At 42.0% G+C, this 27,446-nt stretch overlaps 1 protein-coding gene across 5 annotated transcripts in view; it reads right to left on the bottom strand.

Annotated features, from left to right (window-relative positions):
* The window catches only part of diaph2 (diaphanous-related formin 2), an 852,337-nt gene that overhangs the window by 215,147 nt on the left and 609,744 nt on the right, over positions 1-27,446 (bottom strand). For all 5 annotated transcript variants that reach the window (XM_078211680.1, XM_078211681.1, XM_078211683.1 and 2 more), the window contains one exon: positions 13,057-13,180. In XM_078211680.1, the coding sequence (XP_078067806.1) occupies positions 13,057-13,180 (124 nt within the window). The remainder of the gene's footprint in view (positions 1-13,056; positions 13,181-27,446) is intronic.

Genomic DNA, 27,446 nt, shown 5'->3' with positions numbered 1-27,446 from the left:
CACTGTGTTGACACTGTTATTCAAAACAAATAGATTTTATAAAATATTAGGTTAAATCTTAATTTGCTCAAATTCTCAGAAACATCTGTATCTGCTACCTGGCACAGAACACTGAAACAAGCCATTTAGTGTCTCAAACTGTTGCGTTGTTCGAGACGATGGGTGATCTATATCTTAATTCTATCCACTTGGCTCCATTTCCTTTCACATCCCTTTCCAGCAGAAATCTAAGAATCTCAAATTTAAAATGATTGATTGAGGTAGCATGTATTGCCTTTGTGTGGGAGTGCCACATTTCTATTCCCATCGCACGAAGAGGTATTTCACGACCTCTTTCCTTAATGCATGTCTCTAATTTTAAAATTACATGCTCTGATTCTAGACTCCCCACTCGCTGAAAATGCTTCTCTTTGTTGACCCAACCTATTAGCTTCAATATACTAAAGCCTCAATCAAATCACCTATAACTTTCTAAATTCTGGGGAAAAAGAGCCTAGTTTATGCAATCTCTCTGAACAATCTAACATTTGCAGCCCTGTTTACTCAGGTTGGAACCAGCTACAAATTAGACTTCCAAATGCTTTAACCCAAAAAATGAAGATCCAGACAACCATACTCAGTAGTGTCACAGTATGTGCCAATTAGAATGTTAAACCTACCAACATTGTTCTTCCACTCATTAGGATTAAGCGCAATGATTTTAAAAAATTAACTCTACAACCAAACCTAACAAGAAGCCCCATTCAAGTAAATGTCAATGAGTTTATCAGTGCACAACATAAACAATATTTCTCTTTTAATGAAATGAAATGCAGAAATGTGACACAGTAGTTGATAACTGTAATGAGAAAGGCCAGCTGTCATGTTTTATCTGTTCTTTCTGTCAGTTTTGTTGGAAGTTAACATGTTCAAAACATTATAACTTGTCTTATCTCTACAGATACTAACTGACCTGCTGCGTAGTCCAGTGTCTTCTGATTTTATATCAGATTTCCACAGCATGGAGTTTTTCCCAATTTATTTCATGTTTTTTAATGGGCTCTTTGGTATACAAATAACCAAATAATATGCACCATCAATCATTTGTGACACACAGTTGCAATCCAACTGAGATTTAGGCTGTAGACCAGCTATGTATTAGCAAATATGTACATTTTATATCCACATTCCCCAGCCTTGAAAATATGGAAACTGAGTCAGGTTGAAATATAATCATCTGACAAATACTTAGCGTAAAACAGTCTTCATGTGGCATGTATCAGGGAAGAAACTGTATCTTAATCGCTTCGATTATGGCATACAGAAAGGACACTAAACAGTTGACATCAATACACAACTGAGTTTGTTGTCTGCAAATCTATTCAGGCACAAAGAAACAAAGGCATGCAAGGCATATAGTATGCACAAGCTTTAAATCACACTCCAAAACACCCGAAAATGCCAGAAAAAAAACTAAATTTGAATTTTTCATAAAAACATTAATGAATGTCGGGCTCACGGATTATAAACGCATTTGGGCAAAACTGCTAAAACAAAATCAAAATCTGATAATTAAATTTTACCTTGACTAGATGCCACAATGTTAAAACCAACTAATAAATTTGACTACCTTGCTGCATTTGAATGGTGTTTTTTTTTTTTACTGATTTTCCTCAACAATAGCAATATAGTACAACCTAACACATACCTAAAGCATCCATACCTAAATCAGGGAAATTGGTTGTTCAGCCCTACACTTGTTTTGAAACTAATTTTAAAAAGTCCATCCGGATAAGCTATCAATTTCTCTCCTTGCAAAGGAACTAGAACAGCTGGTGGCTCCAATTAGAAGTTTTTTGGGAGATCGTTTTCTGTATTCGCTGAACCATAATCAAAAGTAGTATTTTAAAAAGATTTTAAAATAAAGCATTCACAATCAACATGGATGCTGATCTTTGACAATGGTCGAAAATATTTTATGGTAGTTTTAGAACCTTGATTCTAGAAGTATGACAAATGCATACTGAAGAAAAATGTAAAATGTCAAAAGATGAATGTAATTATTTCCTGACGTTTACTCCACTATATAACCTCTCTTCTAACTGAATTAAATGTGACAATTCATTGGAATAAGAGGCAAAAGGCAACAAATTGTGGGATAAATAACAACTCAAATTCCAAACAGTATGCATAATTTGTTAGCCAGCAGACTCGCAGGTACAACTGATAGTTAAAATCTACCCATATAAATAAAAAATATCTATTTAAACAAAACATTGCCCTACGGTACAGAGTACAGTATTTCATACACGTTTTGAGAAAGACAAACGACAACTTCATAACTTTCAAGTGAAGAAGACTGAATTATCTTGCAGTGATCTAATGCCGTAAAAAGCCTGCAATAAAGAGAGCAATAAATTTGTTTCCATTAAATATGTTGTCCAATCAATAATCTGATTTACAGTGTTGGCCACATATAGAAACTGAGTTCCACCATTTCTGTGCTGCAATTTATCTGAAGAGAATAGTCAGTTTTATACCATGACATGCCTTCGGGTGTCATATAGTGATATTCTTACTTTAGTCACACAAGGAATATATGCGTCTAAAATGCTGGATAACCTCTATTTATGGGTATGCAGGGGAATGGTAGCTTTAATGATCAGATTCACATAGCAATGTACCCTGCTGCTCTCTCTGCTGAGAATAATTTATCCTCCAACATCTCCTGTTTTTCAAACAGCGATGCTGTTCTAATACATGTTTGGATCACTCGGCTTGCAATTCCACAACAATATCATATTTGTGCCATCAAAACCCAAACAATTCTATCGGAAATTATTAAAATACAAAGCTGAGCTGTTTGTACCTGGGACTGAATGTCTCTGTACCATAATTCACATGCTGTCCTGAGGACTTATTGAGATTTTAGTACGTGAACATTGTGATAAAAGGTTCTCCAGTCATAATAATTTAAATTGATTTTCAGCACATGTGCTGCAGTTGAGTTCATGTTCTCACATGTATAGTCACGGTTCAACTTCCAGCTTGTATCAATTTATGAAAATGCAGCCTTGAAGTTCACGTGGAAGTCATCAAAAGATAGACTGGAATTAAATTTATTTCAAAATAAAAGCAATAGCTAAATTTTGCAGAGCACATTTAAGTTTTAAGTGAAATTTCAAGATTCCAGGATTCTCAATTGAGAATACACTTCCATGTCCCTCATTCCTCAGCATTTATTAAGTATTGGCAACAAGTGCTGGTTGGCCAGCTAACTGGGAGCATATCACAGTTGGGCCTGAATCAGTCCACACATGTACATTTCCAGGGGTCAAATAAAATCTACGCAGTTTCACGATGGATTCTGCTACACACAGTGCAGTTTTGCATTAAATTTGATTCAATTCACAAGTAAGTAACTACCTGAAGGGGAAATATGTTCCTTTCAACCTGAGGAAACTGAAGTGCTTCTAAATAGGATGGAACCTACCATGCCACAGTTATTGGCCACTGATGTTTTAGCTAAGTTGTCCATGTTCCCCAGTGACAAGACTCAGTGAACTCTCACACACATGTAATCAGCTCCTCTCTCATCCACCTCCTGCAGACAAATTATAGTCAGTCCATCTCCCCACCATATGAGCACTATAATCAGCCCCTCTCTTAAGGAAGTGTAATCAGGCCCTCTTGCTGCCATACACACACACCCCCAATGTAATCATCCCCTCTCCCACACCCAATTTACAGTTTACAACAATCTGAGGTCCCTAACTGCTTCAAGAAGACGGTCATCATCCCGGTACCGAAGAAAACCAAGCAGCGTGCCTTAATGACTATTGGCTGGTGGCTCTGACATCCATCATTATGAAGTGCTTCGAAAGGCTAGTCATGGCACAAATCAATTCCAGGCTCCCGGACTACCTGGATCCACTACAGTTTGCCTATCACCGCAACAGGTCCACAGCAGACGCCATCCCCCTGGCCCTGCACTCAACCCTGGAACACCTAGATAACAAGGACACCTATATGTTCCTCTGGGAGCGGACCTGCGGGGTGGAGACTGTGAGCGGTGAGAGAGAGAGCGCGGACTGTGAGTAAATTCTGGGGTTTTTTTTGTCTAATTTTCGGGAGGTTTTTTGTAATTAACGGAAACCGGAAGGCCGCATCGTGAAGCCTGCCGGTAGCTGTAGTTTTTTTTTCTCTCGGGCCCCTAGCCCTATAAATTGGTGCAGAGGAGATACCCGATCCTCTACACTGGTAGAGGATCCCACCCTTCCATCCTCCTCTAACCTAATTATAAGTGTGGGGAAGTTTTTTGTTTTCTTTTTTTCTTGCTGGTAATGGCTTCAGGGATGGCAGTTCAGGCAGTATGCTGCATCTCCTGTGGGATGTATGTGGTGAGGAAATCCAGTAGTGTTTCAGGAGATTTTAGTTGTAAGAAGTGCATTAGATTGCAGCTTCTGGAGGAGCGTGTAAAGGAGATGGAGGGGGAGTTAGAGGAACTCCGCATAATTCGGGAGGCGGAGGTGGAAGTTGATAGGAGTTATAGAGAAATAGTAACTCCTAGAAATGAGGCTTGGGTCAATGCCAGGAGGAGGGGTAAGAAGCAATCGGGAAGACAATCCCCTGGGGCGGTTCCCCTCCATAATAGGTTTTCGGTGCTGGAGGCTACAGTTGAGGAGGAATCAACTGAGCATAGAGAGCAGATCTCTGGGGGTGAGCCGAGTGAGAAAGCTCAGGTGGTTAGGGACTGTAAAAGACTGGGCCTTGTGATTGGGGACTCCACAATTAAGGGGACAGATAGGAGGGTCGGAACTAAAGGTAGGGACTCAGGGTTGGTGTGTTGCCTACCAGGGGCTGGGGTCCGGGATGTGTCTGACAGGGTATTCAGGACTCTTAGGGGGGAGGGAGATAAACCACAAGTTATTGTACATGTGGGGACACACGACATAGGGAGGATAGGGGAAGGGGATATTAGGCAGGGATTTATGGAGTTGGGGTGGAAACTAAAGGCCAAGACTGACAGAGTGGTTATCTCTGGACTCTTGCCTGTACCACGGGATAGTTTAGAGAGGAATAGGGAGAGGGAAGGTTTGAATTCATGGCTGAGGGGATGGTGCAGGAGGGAGGGGTTCAGGTACTTAAGCAATTGGGGCTCGTACTGGGGAAGGTGTGACCTCTATGAGAAGGATGGTCTACACCTTAATCAGAAGGGGACCAATATCCTGGGGGGTAAATTTGCTAAGGCCATGCAGGGAGGTTTAAACTGATTCGGGGGGGGGGAGGGATCCTGAGTAGTGGGGCTGAAAGTGAGGGATGCATGGATGGGGACTGCAATGCACGGCATTGCAGAGGTGGGGTGGAGCAGGGTTTGAAATGTGTATACTTCAATGCCAGGAGTATTCGCAATAAAGTGGGTGAACTTGCAGCGTGGATCAGTACCTGGGACTTCGATGTTGTGGCTATTTCAGAGACATGGATAAAGCAGGGGCAGGAATGGATGCTGCAGGTCCCGGGGTTCAAATGTTTTAGTCGAAGTAGGGAAGGAGGTAGAAGAGGGGGAGGGGTAGCATTATTGGTCAGAGATTGTATCACAGTGTCAGAGAGGAGGTTTGATGAGGACTTATCTGTTGAGGTAGTATGGGCGGAGATTAGAAATAGGAGAGGAGAGGTCACCCTGTTGGGAGTCTTTTATAGACCTCCTAAAAGTTCTAGAGAGGTTGAGGAAAGGATTGCGGAGTCAATCCTGCTTAGGAGTGAAAGTAATAGGGCAATTGTTATGGGGGATTTTAACTTGACTAATATTGACTGGAATTGTTATAGCTCTAGCTCGTTAGAGGGGTCAGTTTTTGTTCAAAGCGTGCAGGAAGGTTTTTTTGACTCAGTATGTAGACAGGCCAACTAGAGGTGAGGCTATATTGGATCTGGTGCTGGGAAATGAGCCAGACCAGGTGCTAGACTTGGAAGTTGGTGTGCATTTTGGTGATAGTGACCACAATTCGGTTACGTTCACCTTAGTGATGGAAAGGGATAGGCATGAACCTCGGGCCAGTGGTTTTAGCTGGGGGAAGGGTAATTATGAGGCTATTAGGAGAGAATTAGGAAACATAGGTTGGACTAGGAGATTACAGGGACTGGGAACGTCCGACATGTGGAGTTTTTTCAAGGAGCAGCTACTGCGAGTCTGTGATAGGTATGTCCCTGTCAGGCAAGGAGGAATTGGTAGGGCTAGGGAACCGTGGTGCACCAAAAAAGTTTCTTTGTTGGTTAAAAAGAAAAAGGAGGCTTATGTTCGGATGAGACGTGAGCACTCGGGTAGTGCACTAGAAAGCTTTAGATTGGCTAAGAGGGAGTTGAAGAGCGAGCTTAGAAGGGCTAAAAGGGGACATGAGAAGACTTTGGCGGATAGGGTTAAAGAGAATCCTAAGGCGTTCTATAGGTATGTCAAGAACAGAAGGTTGGTTAGGGCAAGTTTAGGGCCAGTTATAGATGGCAGAGGGAAGTTATGTGTGGAACCGGAGGAGATTGGTGAAGCATTGAACCAATATTTCTCTTCGGTGTTCACGCAAGGGGACATGAATATAGCTGAGGAGGACACTGGGTTGCAGGGGAGTAGAATAGACAGTATTACAGTTGATAAGGAGGATGTGCAGGATATTCTGGAGGGTCTGAAAATAGATAAATCCCCTGGTCCGGATGGGATTTATCCAAGGATTCTCTGGGAGGCAAGAGAAGTGATTGCAGAGCCTCTGGCTCTGATCTTCAGGTCGTCGTTGGCCTCTGGTATAGTACCAGAAGATTGGAGGTTAGCGAATGTTGTCCCATTGTTTAAGAAGGGGAACAGAGACTTCCCCGGGAATTATAGACCGGTGAGTCTCACTTCTGTTGTCGGCAAGATGTTGGAAAAAATTATAAGGGATAGGATTTATAGTTATTTGGAGAGTAATGAATTGATAGGTGATAGTCAGCATGGTTTTGTGGCAGGTAGGTCGTGCCTTACTAACCTTATTGAGTTTTTTGAGAAAGTGACCAAGGAGGTGGATGGGGGCAAGGCAGTGGACGTGGTATATATGGATTTTAGTAAGGCGTTTGATAAGGTTCACCATGGTAGGCTTCTGCAGAAAATGCAGATGTATGGGATTGGGGGTGATCTAGGAAATTGGATCAGGAATTGGCTAGCGGATAGGAAACAGAGGGTGGTGGTTGATAGTAAATATTCATCATGGAGTGCGGTTACAAGTGGTGTACCTCAGGGATCTGTTTTGGGGCCACTGCTGTTTGTAATATTTATTAATGATCTGGATGAGGGTATAGTTGGGTGGATTAGCAAATTTGCTGATGACACCAAAGTCGGTGGTGTGGTAGACAGTGAGGAAGGGTGTCGTAGTTTGCAGGAAGACTTAGACAGGTTGCAAAGTTGGGCCGAGAGGTGGCGGATGGAGTTTAATGCGGAGAAGTGTGAGGTAATTCACTTTGGTAGGAATAACAGATGTGTTGAGTATAGGGCTAACGGGAGGACTTTGAATAGTGTGGAGGAGCAGAGGGATCTAGGTGTATGTGTGCATAGATCCCTGAAAGTTGGGAATCAAGTAGATAAGGTTGTTAAGAAGGCATATGGTGTCTTGGCGTTTATTGGTAGGGGGATTGAATTTAGGAGTCGTAGCGTTATGTTGCAACTGTACACAACTCTGGTGCGGCCGCACTTGGAGTACTGTGTGCAGTTCTGGTCCCCACATTACAGGAAGGATGTGGAGGCTTTGGAGAGGGTGCAGAGGAGGTTTACCAGGATGTTGCCTGGTATGGAGGGGAGATCCTATGAGGAGAGGCTGAGGGATTTGGGATTGTTTTCGCTGGAAAGGCGGCGGCTAAGAGGGGATCTTATTGAAACATATAAGATGATTAGAGGTTTAGATAGGGTGGATAGTGATAGCCTTTTTCCTCTGATGGAGAAATCCAGCACGAGGGGGCATGGCTTTAAATTGAGGGGGGGTAGTTATAGAACCGATGTCAGGGGTAGGTTCTTTACCCAGAGGGTGGTGAGGGATTGGAATGCCCTGCCAGCATCAGTTGTAAATGCGCCTAGTTTGGGGGCGTTTAAGAGATCCGTAGATAGGTTCATGGACGAAAAGAAATTGGTTTAGGTTGGAGGGTCACAGTTTTTTTTTTTAACTGGTCGGTGCAACATCGTGGGCCGAAGGGCCTGTTCTGCGCTGTAATGTTCTATGTTCTATATTAGACTCTTATTTATTGACTACAGCTCAGCCTTCAACACCATTATTCATCTCCAAATTCCATGGCCTGGGCCTCAACACCTCCCTCTGCCACTGGATTCTGAACTTCCTAACTCACAGACCACAATCAGTAAGGATAGGCAACAACACCTCCTCCACGATCATCCTCAACACCAGTGCCCCACAAGGCTGTGTTCTCAGTCCCCTACTATACTCCTTATACACCTATGACTGTGTGGCCAAATTCCCCTCCAATTCAATTTTCAAGTTTGCTGACGATACCACCATAGTGGGTCAGATCTCAAACAGTGATGAGACAGAGTACAGGAGTGAGATAGAGAATCTGGTGAACTGGTACGGCAACAATAATCTCTCCCTCAATGTCAACAAAATGAAGGAGATTGTCATCAACGTCAGGAAGCGTAAAGGAGAACGTGCCCATCTACATCAATGGGGACGAAGTGGAAAGGGTCGAGAGCTTCAAGTTTTAGGTATCCAGATCACCAACAACCTGTCCTAGTCCCCCCATGCTGACACTATAGTTAAGAAAGCCCACCAACGCCTCTACTTTCTCAGAAGACTAAGGAAATTTGGCATGTCAGCTACGACTCTCACCAACTTTTACAGATGCACCATAGAAAGCATTCTTTCTGGTTGTATCACAGCTTCGTCTGGCTCCTGCTCTGCCCAAGACGGCAAAGAATTACAAAAAGTCATGAATGTAGCCCAATCCATCATGCAAACCAGCCTCCCATCCATTGACTCTGTCTACACTTCCCACTGCCTTGGCAAAGCAGCCAGCATAATTAAGGGCCCCACGCACCCCGGACATTCTCTCTTCCACCTTCCGTCGGGAAAAAGATAAAAAAGTCTGAGGTCACGTACCAACCGACTCAAGAACAGCTTCTTCCCTGCTGCATCAGACTTTTAAATAGACTTACCTTGCATTAAGTTGATCTTTCTCTACAGCCTCACTATGATTGTAACACTACATTCTGCACTCTCTCGTTTCCTTCTTTATGAACTGTATGCTTTGGAAAGCGCACAAGAAACAATACTTTTCACTGTATGTTAATACATGTGACAATAATAAATCAAATCAAATCAAATATCAATCCCCACATACTCTCAGTCACTCATGGTGTCTTTCCTCATCAAACATACAAAGTTCAGCCAGCCAGGGGTAGCGCAAAGAACCCCAGCCGATGTGTGGCTGTGGCCCCAAAGGCAACATTTTTAAACAGTCCTGAGAAGAAGAAAATGTTCCCTGGCCCAAAAGGCAAACAGGTTAGGACCAGTGTGGAACACAGTTCCGGAGGAGTAGGCACGCATGACCTCCATCGCTGTTTCTGCAATCTCGATTGGGTCGTGACCCTCCATTTTTGAACTATCGACTTAAATCTTTCATGGTCTCAGAATGTTTCAAAGTACTTTACAGCCAGAGGTACTTCTAAGCAAAGTCATTGCTGTAGTGCGGGAAACACAGAAATCACCTTACACACAACGAGGTTCCATAAATACCACTGAGATAATGACTAGATAATTTGTTATCATGTTGGTTGAGGGATAATTTTGGCCAGGATACCAGGGAGAACTTCCCTGCTCTTTGAATAGTGTCAACTATTACACACCCACACGGGAATGGGGGTGAGGCCTCAACTTAACATCTCTCCTGAAAGATGGCACCTTTAACAGTGCAGCACTTAGTCCATAATATCAGCATTTAAAAAAATCCAAATATCTGAATGGTTATCGTTTCACTTGAATATTTTTTAATGGCCTCCTTCTGCACTGTTGAGATTCTATGACATTTAGCTGACTCTTCTGTTTATCTTTCTCTCCAGTTCCTTTCCACTTTTACCTCCTCCAGCTGGAGATGGAACCCCTGCTAGGGTAAGGTACTGTAGTCACATGCTCAAGTTAATGGAGACTATGGGGGCAATTCTCCCACCCCGTTGCACTAATTTTCCAGCGCAGCGGGGTGGGAGAATCACACAGCGGGCTTCGCGCATGCGCTCCTGCTATGAGCACACCTCCCAGCGCTGGATTTCTGGCGCCGTCAGATCGGTGCTGGAAACCAGCGGGAAGATAAGGTTAAGTAATTTTAATCTTATTTAAATCTATTTTGAATGTAATTAGTGGGCCCAGGACTGAAGTCTCTGGGCCCGATAGCCTCTCCCACCCTGCCAGTGTGTTTCACTCTAGCAGGGATTACACTAGCTCCCCACTTTCAGGGAACTATTTGGATGATCCCGCAATCGGGACCCCCCCAGGTGGTTGGGTTGTGGGGGGGGGGGGGGAGGGGGTGGGAAAGAGTGTCCCCGGGCAGGGGCACCCTGGCAGTGCCAACCTGTTCCCCTTGGCACTACCTAGGGCAAAGTACTCATGCCCATGGGGCATCTTGGCACTGCCCATCAGGCATGGGGCCGTGCGGGGCAGTGCCCAGGGGCCGATTGGTGGGGTCCCGCTGCCACTCTGCATTGGGATCGGTTGGGGCAGGAGGAGGCTTCAGCCTCTTGGGTGGGAATAGGCCCCTTCCCTGGAAATCTAATAATATTCATGTTGGTGGCTTCTGCAGTGCACAGAGTATGGGAGATTCTGGTGTGAACTCCCACTGAAAAAAAAGCATGAACTGCTCTAGATTCCCCGCGAATTCGACACTTAGAATTTTTTGGGGGGAGAATTCTGGCCTATAAATACCATAAACTCACTAAATAATAGCAAAGCCTAATTTCGTTCATTTCAGAAATAAATTATGTTATTAACCACCAAATGGAAGCAGTATATTGCATTGTGAAATTTCAAACTGCCTCAGGCTAGGAGGTATCTCCTTCAGTCCAAGATTTAATGGTGGGCTGTGTGGAACACCAAAGCTTTTCATTCCAAACTGATCAAGATACATGTTTTGGAATTGACGCCATTTTTTCATGCCAAACGTTTGTGTATTTGGTAGGTACTTTGCCCCTGTGAGCCATGCACACTTGCCTGTTCGATAGAAGGTTGTGGGTTGAAGTCCCACTCTAGACACTTGAGAGCAAAACCTAAGCAGACATCCCAGTGCCAGTACTGAGAGAATGCTGCACTGTCAGAGATGCCGTCGTTTAGGACAGTCATTAAACCAACGCTCTATTTTCTTGTTCAGCTGGATGTATAAGATGTAATGGGACTACTTTGAATATAATCGGGGAGTTTTCCCTGGTGTCCTGACAATATTTAATCTTCATCCATCATTGCCACAACAGATCACTTGGTCATTTTCACGTTACTGGCCATGGGATCCTGCTGTGTACATTTTCTTTGTTACAAGTGACTACACTTAAAAAGTACTTCAAAGAGGTTGCAAACTACTTTTGGATGTCCTGAGCTTATAAAAGTTGCTGTGTAAATGCAAGTACAATTATGGATAGTGAGGAACCTATGGATGTGGCAGATCGAGACTTTCAGAAGGCATTTGACTAGGTGCCGCATAAAAGACTGAAGGTGAAATCGCAGGGAATTGGGGGGAGAGTACTAGATTGGATTGAGGACTGGCTGACTGACAGAAAGCCAGAGGGTCGGGATAAATGGGTCTTTCTCTGGCTGGCGAAATGTAACAAGTGGGGTGCTGCAGGGGTCAGTCCTCGGACCTCAACTGTTCACAATTTATATAAATGATCTTGAAGCAGGGACAGAATGTAACATAGCAAGATTTGCAGATGACACTAACATTGGTGGGAAAGCAGGCAGAGGGTATAAAGATTTTACAGATGGATATAGATAGGCGAGGAGAATGGGCTAAACTTTGGCAGATGGAGTTTAATGTGGATAAGTGTAAAGTTGTCCATTTTGGCAGAAAAAATAGCAAAGTCAAATTATTACTTAAATGGAAAGCAGAGTGTCACAATAGTGGCTTCTGAACTTCAGGTGTTGGGAGAATTGCATTGACTGCTTTGCAGTCACTCCCTTACTGCACTCACATTTTTGTGAGTCTATAATGCTTTCAGGGTGAGAGGATCTGGTGTTTGTCACATTATGGAGTGTACCTGACAGAGTGAAAGAGACCATGTTTCCTGTCAGTTGCATTGCAATAGTATAAAGTATCTTATTACTGCCACTCAAAGCCTTCATACCAACACTTCTTTCGGTCAAAATACACTACCAAATACAACTTCTTTACTTCCGCAGCAGCATCATAGATTTATAGATGGTTCCAGGTCCACAATTCATGTCATACACCAGTGCTGCTGTCTCCGAATGCATGGGTCTCATGCAGTTGGCAGCAATCCCAAGATTAGCTTGATGGATTTTCAAAGGCCATCAGCTTAGAACACAGGTTGTCTGAAATCTGACACAAAGAGGCACCAGTATTCAAACCTGCTGCTGAGTCATCCACAGGATCCTTTAATAAAAGCAAAATACTGCGATGGAAATCTAAAATAAAAACAAGAAATGTTGAATAAACTCAGCAGGTCTGGCAGCATCTGTGGAGAGAAACACAATATTTTGGATGCTTTTTTAATTGTGATTAGTGAGCTTTTGAGCCATGAATCGCAACCTCTGTTGTGCAACTCATGACAACCCCAAGTGTAAATTTGCTGTGCTCAAGTCCGCCAGCTGCAAATATTTGAGGTAAAATAAGAAAAGATCTTTCTGGTTGCCAGTTTTGCTGAGTCTCGGTGGTTTACCTTTGATCTGTAACCAGCTGTAGGAGACCTGTGCAAGGGGTGGTGCTAATATGGTTTAACCAGATTTTGACTATTCTAAATGATTACTACCATTGGTGATCAGTATGGCAAGATTCCACAGTGTATATTAGACTTTTCAAGTTATAATCTGAGACATGTAATGCCTCCAAAAGGATATGGACATTTTTTCCACAAACTTATCATGCCCATCTTTCGTTTCGGGAAACTTCTTGATGTCATTTTCAAGGCGCTGAATTTGTCTCTCCATAGCATCCAAACTGCTCTTCAGGTTTTGATCTGAAACTGAGCACAGCAACAAATTCTAATGAGAAATTGAGTGCAGTTGAGAATATTTCAAAATTTGTTGACAACACCTTCATCGAGGATAGCTGGTTTCAACTGAAAAGAATAGTTTTACTATACACTGGACCATCTTCCCAGATCACTGGTTATAAAATCGTTGGGATTTCAAAGAATATATAAAAATATTAAGCAGAGAGTTGTCACAATTCCATTCAATCAGCTGTTGACACTTCTTTATTTGCATGCAAATGAAATTACAAATTTAATACTTGTTGTTCATTTAAAAAATAACAAATGCATATTAGCTGATGGAAGTTCCTTAAAATCCACTATTGCAATTTCTCAATATGGAAATAAACTTTCTGATCCCTGAAATTTGAGGTACCTTGGTTATCAATGTTAAAAATACCTTGCCGAAAATACACAAGTAAATCTATTAAAAACTCATATTTAAGTTCACATCCTGTTAATGTTTTCCGTTATAAATTCCTATATCAATGCTCGTAATGATAAATGCCCATGTAAACTAGGTATGCTGTAATAACAGCCTTTTAATTTCTCAGTGCCTCACCTATAGGATGGGATTTTCCAATTCCTCTTCCCGGCCTGAAGTCACCAGACCTTTTGCTAGTCCGTCAAATTTTCCACCCTGCCCGTGACAATTTCTGCGGTTGGCGGGACTGGAAAATTTAGGCCAAAATTGCGAACAAACGCTTACCTATTTCAATCAAATTTCAACTTTCAAAATTGCGACAAGGGTTGCTACTTAACTCTAAATACTAATAGGAATACGGAGTATCATAAAAATGAAGGCAGAAACTTCAAAATGGGAATGGAGTTACATCTGCATGGCTTAGTGCAATTTCCCCCATTCTTCAAATCCACTTCCTGTGAAGAATGGACTTGGTCTTGAATTGCCCAAGTGCAATGCCATTGAGATTGACTAGTGCATATTTAAAAGCAAGTCCAATGCAAATATTATATTTCAGATGACTTTGATAATTTTGAGATAACCTTAAGTCTTCCCGAGTCGAAAAACCAAGCAACTGCCAAGCTCGAGAAAGTAACTAAGATCAAGATCATGTTGCCCCTGACACCATGAGCTTTTATTTTTTGCAATAACATTTGATGTGGCATCTTATCAAATGCTTTCTGGAAATTCAAGTACAGTACATCCACAGGCTCCCCTCCATCCACAGCACATGCTGCTCCTTCCAAGGACTTTAAGTAAATTAGTTAAACATGATTCCCTTTTGTAAAACCAATCTGATTCTTCCCTGTTACCTTAAGCTTTTCTAAGTGCCAGTTATTACCTCTTTAATGATTGATTCTAACACCTTCCCCACGACAGATATCAAGCTAACTGATCTATAATTGAATAGAGGGGTTATGTTTGCTACATGCTAGGCTGAATGAACATTTCCAGAATCTAACAAATTTTGGAAAATTAGCACCAATGCTTCTACTCTCTTATTAGCCACCTCCTTTCAGACCCGGGAGGATAAAGTCCGTCAGGACCGGGAAACTTGCCAGCTCATAGCTTCATCAGTTTGCTCAATACCGCTTCATTAGTGATTGTAATTTCACCAAATTCCTTTCTGTGCTTCACCTCCCAATTTACAGCTATCACTGGAATGATTCTTGTATTCCCTATACTGTATACTGAAGCAAAGTATCTGTTCATTTAATCCACTATTTCCGTATTATTTATTAATTCCCGTTCTCCAGAGGACCAACGTTCACTTTACTTACTCTTTTCCTGTTTAAATACCTGTTGAAACTCTTAGAATCATAGAATCCCTGCAATGCAGAAATAGGCCATTCGGCCCATCGAGGCTGCACTGAAAACATAGGAATTAGGAGTTAGAGCAGCCAAGTCTGCTCCATCATTCATAGAATCATAGAAACCCTACAGTGCAGAAAGAGGCCATTTGGCCCATCGAGTCTGCACCGACCACAATCCCACCCAGGCCCTAACTCCATATCCCTACATATTTACCCGCTAATCCCTCGAACCTACGCATCTCAGGACACTAAGGGGCAATTTTAACATGGTCAATCAACCTAACCCGCATATCTTTGAACTGTGGGAGGAAACCCACGCAGACACGAGGAAAATGTGCAAACTCCACACAGACAGTGACCCAAGCCAGGAATCAAACCCAGGTCCTTGGAACTGTGAAGCAGCAGTGCTAACCACTGTGCTACTGTGCCGCCCGGTATAGATCATTCTATATGATCATGGCTGATCTCCATCTCATCCTAACTCCACTCCCTGCCTTTTTCCCATAGCCCTTTCTCCCGCTTTTGATCAAATATTTATCACTTTCTTGAATCCATTGATTGAGTCTGTATCTACTGCACTGTGGAGCAGTGATTCACAATCCTCTCTGAGAAGTAGCTTCTCCTTATCTCTGTCTTGAACCTCCCCCTCTTACTCTACAACTATGACTTCTTGTCCTATTCTGTTCTAGAAGGAGGAACATTTGGTTAACATTTACTTTATCAATCCTGTTGAGTATTTTATATACCTCAATCAAATCCCCCCTCATTCTTTGATACTCCAGTGAGTACAAGCCCAAGCTACTCAACCGCTCCTCATACGACAGCCCCTTCAAACCTGGAATCGATCTAGTGAACCTCTTCTGAACTGCCTCCAGTGCCACCAAATCCTTCCTCAAAGAAGGTGACCAAAACTGAACATAATACTCCAAGTGTGGTCTCATCAATGCCTTCTACAATTGTAACAATACTTCTTTACTTTTATACTCCAGACCCTTTGCAATGCAATCCCATCCAGACCCTATCCCTGTAATCCCATGCATTTATCTTGCTAGTCCCCTTGACACGAAGGGACAATATAGCATAGCCATCGAACCTGCACACCTTTGGAGTGTGGGAGAAAACCAAAGCACCTGGATGAAACCCACGCAGGCAGTTACTCAAGGCCAGAATTGAACCCAGCTCCCTGACACTGAGAGGCAGCAGTGCTACCCTTGCTATCCGTTTTTGCATTCTTAGCTAACTTTCCCTCATACTCGAATTTCTTTCTCGAGATTAATTTTTTTAGTAATTCTCTACTGTTCTTTATATTCTGACCAATCATCTGATGTGCCACTCATCTCGAGTCCTAAATCTAGAAACACAGGATCAGCAAATGCACGAGTCATTAAAAAGACATGAGATGTACTTGTCATACAGTAGCAAGGTTTGAATTGCTTTTTTTTGCACAAACATCAGATTGAATTTTTGGCCAAATTAAATTGATTCATTCTTTCAGCGAAATGCAAAATACTGATATTAGAAATTTGAGAAACAAAATTCTGAAAATATTCATCAGGTCAAACAATATTTCTAGAGAGGCAAGGTTAACATCTGAAGCTTTTGTACTCTTTGTCGGATCTAGAAGACATTACAGGTTGATGAGCAATTCAACTGGAACAGGACAAAAGGAAGGAAATGTGTATGGGTACACAAACAGGAGAATAAATAGTGTGATTCCTACATGACTGAGTGGAAAACAGGAGATGGTTACTCCTGTTTTACCCCTGAACTGATACTGATCTGTATCTCAACTTAATTTATCTGGTTTTGCAACATCTCCCTGGATAACCTTACCCAACAAAGAATTGTTGACAAACAAATAAAGTACTTCCTAAAAGATAAATACAAAAGGATAAAAATTGCAGGAACTTGAGCAAAGAGCTGGGAGTGGGACTAATTGGATTGTTCTTCAAGAGCTGATGCAGTTGCAATAGGGCAAATGGTCTCCTATCCTATATGATTCTAGAAAGAGAAAAATACGGATGCAGAAGCACTCAAACAATGCAAATCTGACCATTTCCTCCCATCAATGTCTTGATCAGAGAAAACCTGCCTTTCGTATGGTGAGGGTGATGAGATGAAAGGCAGCTACAGATAAAAATTTACTTATAAATGCATAATTACAAGCCTGTATCAAATTTGGAACTTGGTGCATATGAGCTTGCAACGTTCCAAAACCAAGCCCAACAGTTCAATGCTTATCCATCTTCAGTCTATGCTAACGTGAAGAAGCAAAATTATGAGGGAAAGCACTGCATTGCTGTCAATCTGAATGAAACTCTGGTAAACCTGTCTCCACTTGACAATTAGTGGAACGAAAAAAATCCTTTCCGACAAAATATAGACGAAAGCCACAATACCCATAATGATTGCATTTTAAAATGCTGTGATGGCACAAAAATGTGGAATATACTTGAATTATTGTTATCACAAAGACTAAATTCAAATTTCCCCTCAGAACAAAACTGAATTCATCATGTTCCTCAGGTCATTTATTCAATTTTCCTTCCCCCTGTTGGTCTGGGCCATGAATTATCCATGGCTAACTTCTGATATTGCTGCTTTAAACCAGCTGTCAACTGATGTTTGGTGCTTTTACATTTCTACAGATCAAACATACTACTCTGCAGGGAGATGCCTGTCCACCACCCTTGGAAACATTCATGAGATCATGTCTGAAATTAGCAACACAGGAGAATTTCTTTCTAGGACCACCTTGGGATATCAGGAAGGTTTTGCCTAATGCTGTCCTGATGGCTCGGCACATTTTATCCATGAGCAGATGGTAAGACTGGGAAGATCAGAACAGTTTGCCTGTTCTCTTGAAAGCTAATTTTCAGCTACAGAGGAAAAAAGGTGGTGAGTCTGTTTTAGCATTTGGTTTGGGCTGGGAATTGATGAGTTTCCTTTGCAGATTGTTAGGCAGTGAACTTTGCGAGAAACATGTATATGTGAACTGTAGACGAGAGCAGAATGAGGCTTGGCTACAAAACCTCATGGTTGATTAGTCAATTGACATCACCAACCAGAAGATATTATTTGGTGCTTCCCAGCAAGGAGTTAATGGTCATGAAATTGAACAGGGCCTTTTGGTTTGATTTGATTTATTATTGTCACATGTATTAGCAAAGAGTGAAAAGTATTGTTTCTTGTGTGCTGTACAGACAAAGCATACCATTCATAGAGAAGGAAACGAGAGAGTGCAGAATGTAGTGTTACAGTCATAGTGAGGGTGTAGAGAAAGATCAACTTAATGCAAGGTAGGTCCATTCAAAAGTCTGACGGCAGCAAGAAAGAAGCTGTTCTCGAGTTGGTTGGGACGTGACCTCAGGCTTTTGTATCTTTTTCCTGATGGAAGAATGTCTGGGGTGTGTAGGGTCCTTAATTATGCTGGCTGCTTAGCCAAGGCAGCGGGAAGTGTAGACAGAGTCAATGGATGGGAGGCTGATTTGTGTGATGGATTGGGCTACATTCACGATCTTTTGTAGTTCCTTGCAGTCTTGGGCAGAGCAGGAGCCATACCAAGCTGTGATACAACCAGAAAGAATAGTTTCAATGGTGCATCTGTAAAAGTTGGTGAGAGTCGTAGCTGACATGCCAAATTTCCTTAGTCTCCTGAGAAAGTAGAGGCTTTGGTGGGCTTTCTTAACTACAGTGTCGGCATGGGAGGACCAGGACAGGTTGTTCGTGATCTGAAGCTCTCGACCCTTTCCACTTCGTCCGCATTGATGTAGACAGGGGCATGTTCTCCTTTACGCTTCCTGAAGTCAATGACAATCTCCTTCGTTTTGTTGACATTGAGGGAGAGATTATTGTTGCCGCACTAGTTCACCAGATTCTCTATCTCATTCTTGTACTTTGTCTCGTCATTGTTTGAGATCCGACCCACGAGAGTGGTGTCGTCAGCAAACTTGAAAATCGAATTGGAGGGGAATTTGGCCACACAGTCATAGGTGTATAAGGAGTATAGTAGGGGGTGAGAACACAGCCTTGTGGGGCACCGGTGTTGAGGATGCTCGTGAGGAGGTGTTGTTGTCTGTTCTTACTGATTGTGGTCTGTGAGTTAGGAACTTTAGGATCCAGTCGCAGAGGGAGGAGACGAGGCCTAGGCTATGGAGTTTGGAGATGAGTTTTGTGGGAATAATAGTGTTGAAGGCTGAGTTGTAGTCAATAAATAGGTCTCTGATATAGGTGTCCTTGTTACCTAGGTGTTCCAGGATTGAGTGCAGGTCCAGGGAGATGGCGTCTGCGGCGGTAGGCAAACTATAGTGGATCCAGGTAGCCCGGGAGGCTGGAATTGATCCGTGCCATGACTGGTCTTTCAAAGCACTTCATAATGATGGATGTCAGAGCCACCGGGCGATAGTCATTAAGGCATGCTGCCTGGTTTTTCTTAGGTACTGGATTGATGGTTGTCTTCTTAAAGCAGATAGGCCTGATAATGGGTGTGAGTATGATCATGTGAGATTAAATTAAATACAGCCCCATAGACAGAAATCATTCCCCATGACATTACCATCACTGAATCTCCCACTATCACGCTGGGGGTTACCATTTAACAGAAACTGAACTGGACCAACCATATAAATACTATAGTTACAGGAGCAGGTCAGAGGCTAGGAATACTGCTGAAAGTAACTCGCCTTCTAACTCCTGAAAGCCTCTCCAATTCTACAACGCTCATCAGGAGTGTGATGCTCTACTTGCCTGCATGAGTGCAGCTCCTACAACATTCAAGAACCTAGAGACGATCCAGGACAAAGCAGTCTGCTTGACTGATACCCCATCAACCACCTTAAACATTCACTCCCTCCGTCACCGACACAATAGCAGCAGTGTGCAACATCTGCACGTTGCGCTGCAGCAACTCACCAATGCCCCTGCGACAGCACGTTTCAAAACCCATAACACCTACTCACAAGTGCAGCAGATGTATCAAAACGTTGCCACCTGCAAGTCCCCCTCCAAGCCACTCTCATTCTGATTTAGAACTACTTCTTCATTGTCACTGGGTCACAATCCTGGAATTCCTTTCCTAACAGCACTGTAATGGTTCAAGAAGAGGGCTCACTGTCACCTTCTCAAGAGCAATTAAGAATGGGCAATAAATGCTGTCCTATCCAAACATACTCATGTTCATTAAGGAAGGAAATCTGCCATCCTTACCTGGTCTGGCCTGAATGTGGCGCACAGCCACAGCAATGTGGTTGACTCTCAACTGCCTCCAAGGGCAACGAGGGGCAGGGCGATAAATGCTGGCCAGTCAGTGCCGGCCATGTCCCATGAATCAGTAAAATATATAAAAATCCGGCAACAACCCATCCCAAGAAAGAATAAATAAGAAAATTGTTTAGTTGCATGCAATGAAGAGAAGGCATTATCTGGAAAACTGAGTTTCAAACTGGTAATGCTGTCATTAATGACACAACTTGCCTACTCTGCGTAAATCTATTTTCTTTCAGTTGCCTGCATGCATGTAATTACCCTCACCAAATTGGTATCTGTGGTAGCTTGCACAAGAAATTTACACCTACACTGCAAATGCCACTGTGGAGGCAAAACAGTGAAAAACCAGGTGCCAAAGAGCTAAATTTCATACCTAATGTCTTACACAGAGCAAAAGAGGAAACTTGCGGGAAGAAAAAGTTGGAAAAGAACTTTTCCTTAAAATAGAAAACAAGTCTGGGAAGCATTTCTCGTCAAAATATTCTTCCTTGCTTGCTGTGAAACACAAATAGAAAAATAAATAAAGTATGCGTGAAACATCCTTGGTTAACTGTGCCCTCACAAACTTTGACATTTTGAGTCTGTTTTTTTGCCAGGGTTGTTCTGGTGTTGGGAGGTTAGAGAGAGTGACTGCATGCATCATTAATAATCTTAATGAAAGCTGGTGCTTGATGCAACTCTGGGAGCCAATCTGAGGCTGCTTTATTCAAAGAAAAATTGTACGGGCATGCAGCTCAAGAACTGATAAGTGATCATTCTCTGATAACCATAGATTAGCTCGCAAACTGCTCTCGTACCAGCTCTAAATGATGTAAATGGAGCTTCATGACTGCACCACCAGTCTGAAATGTTGGTCTAATGAGGATATTTAATACAATGCAGTATAATGGCTATTGGTATATGCTTTGCATCAAAGTCTGAGCTTTAAGCTGAATACTCCCACAAGACTTTGCTTTCTCTCTAAAGAAAGCAACTTGCATTAATCATGATGTCAGTAATAAACTGGCCAGTACGGTCACTATTTTTACCATGATGCTACCCTTTGTTCGGGACAAGAATATAAGCAGAAATACAAAATTCACTAAGTTATGTGCTTACGACATTCAAAAAGTTTTTTACTTCTGCATTTTAACTCGTCAGATATAGTGGGTAAGAGCAAGTGTGTGAGGGGACAGGTAGGAGCAGTGTTGGATGGGGAGCAGCGGTTTATTACATATAGTGGCTAAAGCGTGAAGATACGTTTTTCTGTCCTTGACTGATGGGATTCAGCATTTAGGGAATACTTGGGGATTATTTAATAATTCAATGTTTATTTCATTTTGCATCTTCAGTTAAATAATTTGCATGAGAAATATTTATCTTTATTCTGAATGATAAGCACACTACAATTAATAATTCCACAGTTGATGGGAGAAATTCTAACGAAAGTGGCTTGATTTTATTATCACTTCCAAGCCTAAAGGAAGGGATATTGGATTTATGTCAATAGTAATGTCCAAAGATATACATGTTAGGTGGATTAGCCATGCTAAATTGCCCCTTAGTGTCCCAAGATATTTAGGTGAGGGAAATTAGCAGGGTAAATGCATGAGGTTACAGGGATACGGTGGGGGGAGGTGAGCCGAGCTAAAATGCTCTGTCTGAGAGTCGGTCCAGACTCAATGGGCTGAATGGCCTCCTCCTGCACTGTAGGGATTTTATGATTCTATGAGTTGTTACTGGCTTTATTAAAATGTTGTCGATAAACAAAGAAACATGCAGTGAAATGCTATGTCATCATGTTGGGAGAGAATTAAATCAATGTTCCTGGAATTGATGACACCTGATAATGTTGAAGGAGGAGAATTCTATGCATGTAAGACTTCAAATTTCATAGTTTAATAGGCCTGTTATCAGAGGCAGTGCCAAATGTAAGCATGTATTCTTCATTGGGCTTCCAATGAACTCATTATGGGATCTGTAGCACATTTTAAGCAAAATCAGAGAAAGGGATGGTCATATATCACAAATCCGCACTTGAATACTGATTGCTCACAACTCTTACCTCCAACCTAAGGATGGCATTAAAACTCGAACAGTTACAACTGACCTTCACCACTAATATGTATTGTGAACAAATTAGTCACTGAGAAAGCAGTCTTTACAAATGAATGTCTGTAAGATAATCATTCACAGTACCAATGTGAATGCAAAGAATACCGCAGAAATTCAGTGAGGTGTTTACAATGTCACACTGTTTCAGCAAATATAGAATCCTGCACCTTCTGGAGTGCCATATGTGATTTATCTAATATTGGGGATTAAGTAGAACTCATGAGTGATGAAGTGAATTTGTTATTAAGGATTACCCAAGCGATAGTCAAATCAAATATCACACTTCATTAAATATCTTATTCTTATGACAGATATATTTTCTGAAATACTAAATATTCTTGATTTCATTGAGTATTTACTACAGTGGGTACTAAAGAATGAAAATATGGATCCCTGGAGTTTGGCACAGGGATTGGTGGGAGTGGGAGCAGCAGGTGGAACTGAACTGTTGTCATTTCTCAATACGTTCTGGCAGAAATTACCCAAAAGTGGGTAATGCATTTATAAAACATCCCATTGTGAAGATTTGTATACTAATCAAATTTTCATGTCACACAACTTAAAGTTCAATAGAATAAGCACAACTCGAGGACCAAATAGATTTCTGTCTCCATCTTACTGACTGAATGTGCTGTGTTGCTCCTGTCCAATTTTAAGAAATAATCTTGGATTGTTTGTTTTGTCAATAATTAATTGCGGATTGATTTGGACTCTCAACAGAGCTATTTCATCTCAGGGTAATTTATTATGCCCTATATATACATGGCTGGAAAAAAGGAACTATATATATTTCACTGTTGAAATATTATCACCTACTATACAAGGTTGAAAAATATTACTGAGACTAATGCCTCAAATAAAGAATGACAACAAAGAACAACAATACTTATCTCCTCATGTATTTAAAGTAAAATATTTTGCATGTTACTTGGAATTATTAAAGGAGCTATGTAGAAACACTGTTTACTTTCAGCTTGGCACAATAAAATGATGGGACTCATTACTTTTATGAATGTAAATCTTTTGGTGGAACAGCAGCTTCACTTTTTGTCTTAACATTGCTGCCATCTTACTGTTGAGAATACTGTTGAGATAGCATTGTCAGCAGGAAGGTGACATCTCAAGCAATAAATCAGATACATCAAAGATTCTTTTTAAATGTCACTGCCCTGTTGAATAATAATCTTAAATGCCACAGTGTAATTTTCATGAGACAATTTGCTACTATGAGATAGAGCTGCTTTGAAAACATTACAATATAAGTTTTGCTAAAGGATGTACACATATGCTCAGTTGCATCAGTTACTGGTTAAAATAATTCACAATGAAGAGAGAGACTGGCTGAATTGCTATGTTCTTCAGCTTGCAGACAATTAAGTGTGCCCCTTACTGGTGCAAGATGCAGATTCCAAAAATCAAAAGCCTCCTTCAGAATCAAATGTTTTCAGAAAACTGAAGGCATAACTTCTGAGGAAGTGCACATTTTATTGTTTGGAAATTCACCATCAGTCCATAGTAACAAAATGTATTTTCCCTCCAATGGAAGATTAAAAATTGGCACACCACAGGAAAGCATTTGGCCTCAGGGTGATTCTTTTAAACTGAGATTTATGATGTTTATTATGACACCTACAGGCAATTCTCTATAGGTTTAACAGCATAGTTTCTCAACTCCTTCACACTCTACGAAGCTGCTTGCCGACACTCCGAAACTTTCTAATGAGTATGGCCTTTCAAAATACAAGCTCTCTTGAACTTCTACTTCTTACACTATTTTGTTTTTTTTCTCCACTGCCAATTCCTGAACAACAGTTGCTGGAGTTTTGCATTGCAAAAAATCCTCATTGTTACTGTATTTGCAATAACTGGAGGTGACTCGATGTGGCTCCAAACAACAAAGGATTTGTTGACTAATAATAATATATGTATTTATAAGTTAAGGATCTGACAGAAAACTCCTGCACATGTCTACTCTCTTCTCCTCCCTGGCTCCAACTGAAGTTGCTCCTCTTCCCCAGACTCGCGTCCACACTCTGACTAGTCTGGTTTCTCATGCAGCCTCGCCATAGGTTCCAGCCCGATCTTACGGCCCGCAAAGAATTGCCCCTTAAAGGGGCCACATTACCACAGTATTGAAGTACAATGTTAACATTTATCCAAATCAATTCATTAAAGACGTTCGCACCATCCCAAGTAGGAATGTTCACAAATGATTGCACAATATTTAGCACAACTCACGACTCAAAAAAGACCAAGCAGTCTACGTCCATTTGCAGCAAAACGTGGACAATACTCAGGCTAAACAAGTTCCACTTCCACCAAGAGAGAATCTAACTATTTCTATTTGACATTCAATAGCACTGCCATCATTAAATCTCCCACTATTAACATTCTGAAGTTTACCATTCAGATCAGAAACTGAACTGGACTAGCCATATAAATACCGTGGCTGCAAAAGAAGATCAGAGGCTCGTAACTCATCTCCTGACTCCCCAAAGCCTGTCCATAATCTACAAGAAACAAGTTAGGATTGTGATGGCATGGATGAGTGCAGCTCCAACAACACTCAAGAAGCTCATCATCCAGGACAAAGCATTTCACTTGATTGGCACCCCAACCACAAACATTCACTTCCTTATCATCAACGCACAATAGCGGCAGTGTGTACCATCTGCAAGATGCACTGGAGGAACTTACCAATGCTCCTTTGACAGCACCTTCCAAACGAGTGACCTCTATCACCTAGAAGGACAAAGGCAGCAGACATATGGGAACACCACCACCTGGAAACTCCCCATCAAGTCACTTACCATCCTGAACATATCATTGTTCCTGCACTGTTGCTGGGTTGAAATTCTGGAACCCCTTTCCTAACAACACCGTGGGTGTACCTACATCACATGGACTGCAGCGGGTCAAGGTGGCAGCTCAGCACCACCTTCTTGGGGGCAATTAAGGATGGATAATAAATGCTGGCTTGGCTAGTGATACCCACATTCCACGAACAGGTCAATGTAAAACAAATTCTAACATTGTTTCACATTGGTAAGGTGGAAATGATTTGAAGCAATACTTTATTACTGTTTCTTTGAAAAAAATAATTATTTTTCCAATTTTTCACAACAACTTATAGTTATTTAGCACTTTTCATGTAATGAAACATCTAAAGGTACTTCAGAGAGGCATTGTAAAACAAAGTATGACACTGAGCCACATAGGGAGCTATTAGTTCACATGACTGAAAACTTAGTTAAAGAGATAGATTTTAAGGAGGGTCTTAAATGAAGAATGTGACATAGAGAAGCAGAGAGTTGTGGGAGGGCATCCTAGATCTTGGGGCCTATATAACTGAAGGCAAGGCCACCGATAATAGAGGATTAGAACTGGGAATGCACAAGAGGCCAGAATTAGAGAAACACAGATATGTTGATGTTTATGGGGTGGGAGAGATGATTGGATTACTGTTTTGTCAATACTTAACCTGTGATTGTTTTGATTGGCAAACAGAACTATTGCATAGTAGGATTGAGGAAGAGAAGGGGTGTGAAGCCATGGAGGGATTTGAATCATCGAATCCCGACAGTGCAGAAGGCCATTCGACCCATCGAGCCTGCACTGACCACAATCCCACCCAAGCCCTATCCCCTATCCCCATAACCCCACATATTTACTCCGCTAATCCCCCTGACACTAGGGTCAGTTTAGCATGGCCAATCAGCCCGACCCACACATGTTTGGACTGTTGGACGAAACCAGAGCACCGGGAGGAAACCCACGCAGACACGGGGAGAATGCGCAAACTCCACACAGTGACCCGAGGCTGGAATTGAAGACAATAATGAGAATTTTTAAAGTAAAGCTATTGCCTGACTTTAAAAATTCTCATTATTGCTCGATTAGGAACAAATCTAGGTGAGTAAGAACAGGGATTGGAGAATGGGATTTGATGCAAGTTGAGACACAAGCAACAGAGCTTTGGGTGACCGCAAGTTCTTGAAGGGTAGAATGTGGGAGACTAGCCAGGAGTGCAAGAGGACAATTGAGTTTAAAGGGAAGAAAGGCATGGATGAGTGCTTCAGTAACAGATGTGCTGAGGCAGTGGTTGGGAAATGTTAAGAGGTGGAAATTGGCAGTCTTTGTGATGGTATAAATTTTGAGGTTGAAGCTCACCTTGGGCTCAAATGTGACACCAAGGTTATCCACAGACTGGCTTAATCTCAGACTGTTGCCAGAGAGAGGGATGCAATCAGCAGCTAGGAAACAGAGTTTGGAGCATTGATCGAAAACAATAGCTTCAGTTATCCCAATATTTAACTGAAGGATATTTCAGCTCATCTGATACTGGATCGAGTTGAGCTGGGTAGTGATGAGGTGGAGCTGGGTGTCATCAGCAGACATGTCTTTTGGACGATGTTACACAAGGGCAGCATTTAGAAGATAAGAAGAAGGGGGTCAAGGTCCTTGCAGCTAAAAACAGAGGGAGTTCTGGAGGAGTACAAAGAAAGTAGGAAAGAACTCAAACGGGGAATTAGAAGGGCAAAAAGGGGTCATGAAATGTCCTTGGCAGACAGAATTAAGGAGAATCCCAAGACATTTTATTCAGACGTTCGGAACAAAAGGGTTGTCAGGGGAAAAATCGGACCTCTCAGGGACAAAAGTGGGGAATTATGCTTGGAGCCCAGAGAAGGAGGGGAGATCCTAAATGAATACTTTGCGTCGGTATTCACAAAGGAGAGGGATGAGTTGACTGGGAGTGTCTCAGAGGGGAGTGTTGAACCGTTGGAGAAAATCTCAATTACAAGGGAGGAAGTGTTAGGTTTGTTAGAGAATATAAAGACTGACAAATCCCCAGGGCCTGATGGAATCTATCCAAGGCTGCTCAGGGAGACGAGAGATGAAATCGCTGGGCCTCTGACGCAAATCTTTGTCTTGTCACTGGACGCAGGTGAGGTCCCAGAGGATTGGAGGATAGCTAATGTGGTCCCGTTATTTAAGAAGGGTAGGAAGGATAACCCAGGTAATTATAGGCCGGTGAGCTTGACGTCCGTGGTGGGGAAGTTGTTGGAGAAGATTCTTAGAGATAGGATGTATGCGCATTTAGAAAGGAATAAACTCATTAACG

Source organism: Mustelus asterias, chromosome 4, assembly GCF_964213995.1.
Source record: "Mustelus asterias chromosome 4, sMusAst1.hap1.1, whole genome shotgun sequence".
NCBI lineage: Eukaryota > Metazoa > Chordata > Chondrichthyes > Carcharhiniformes > Triakidae > Mustelus > Mustelus asterias.
This window is presented reverse-complemented; position numbering and strand designations above follow the sequence as displayed.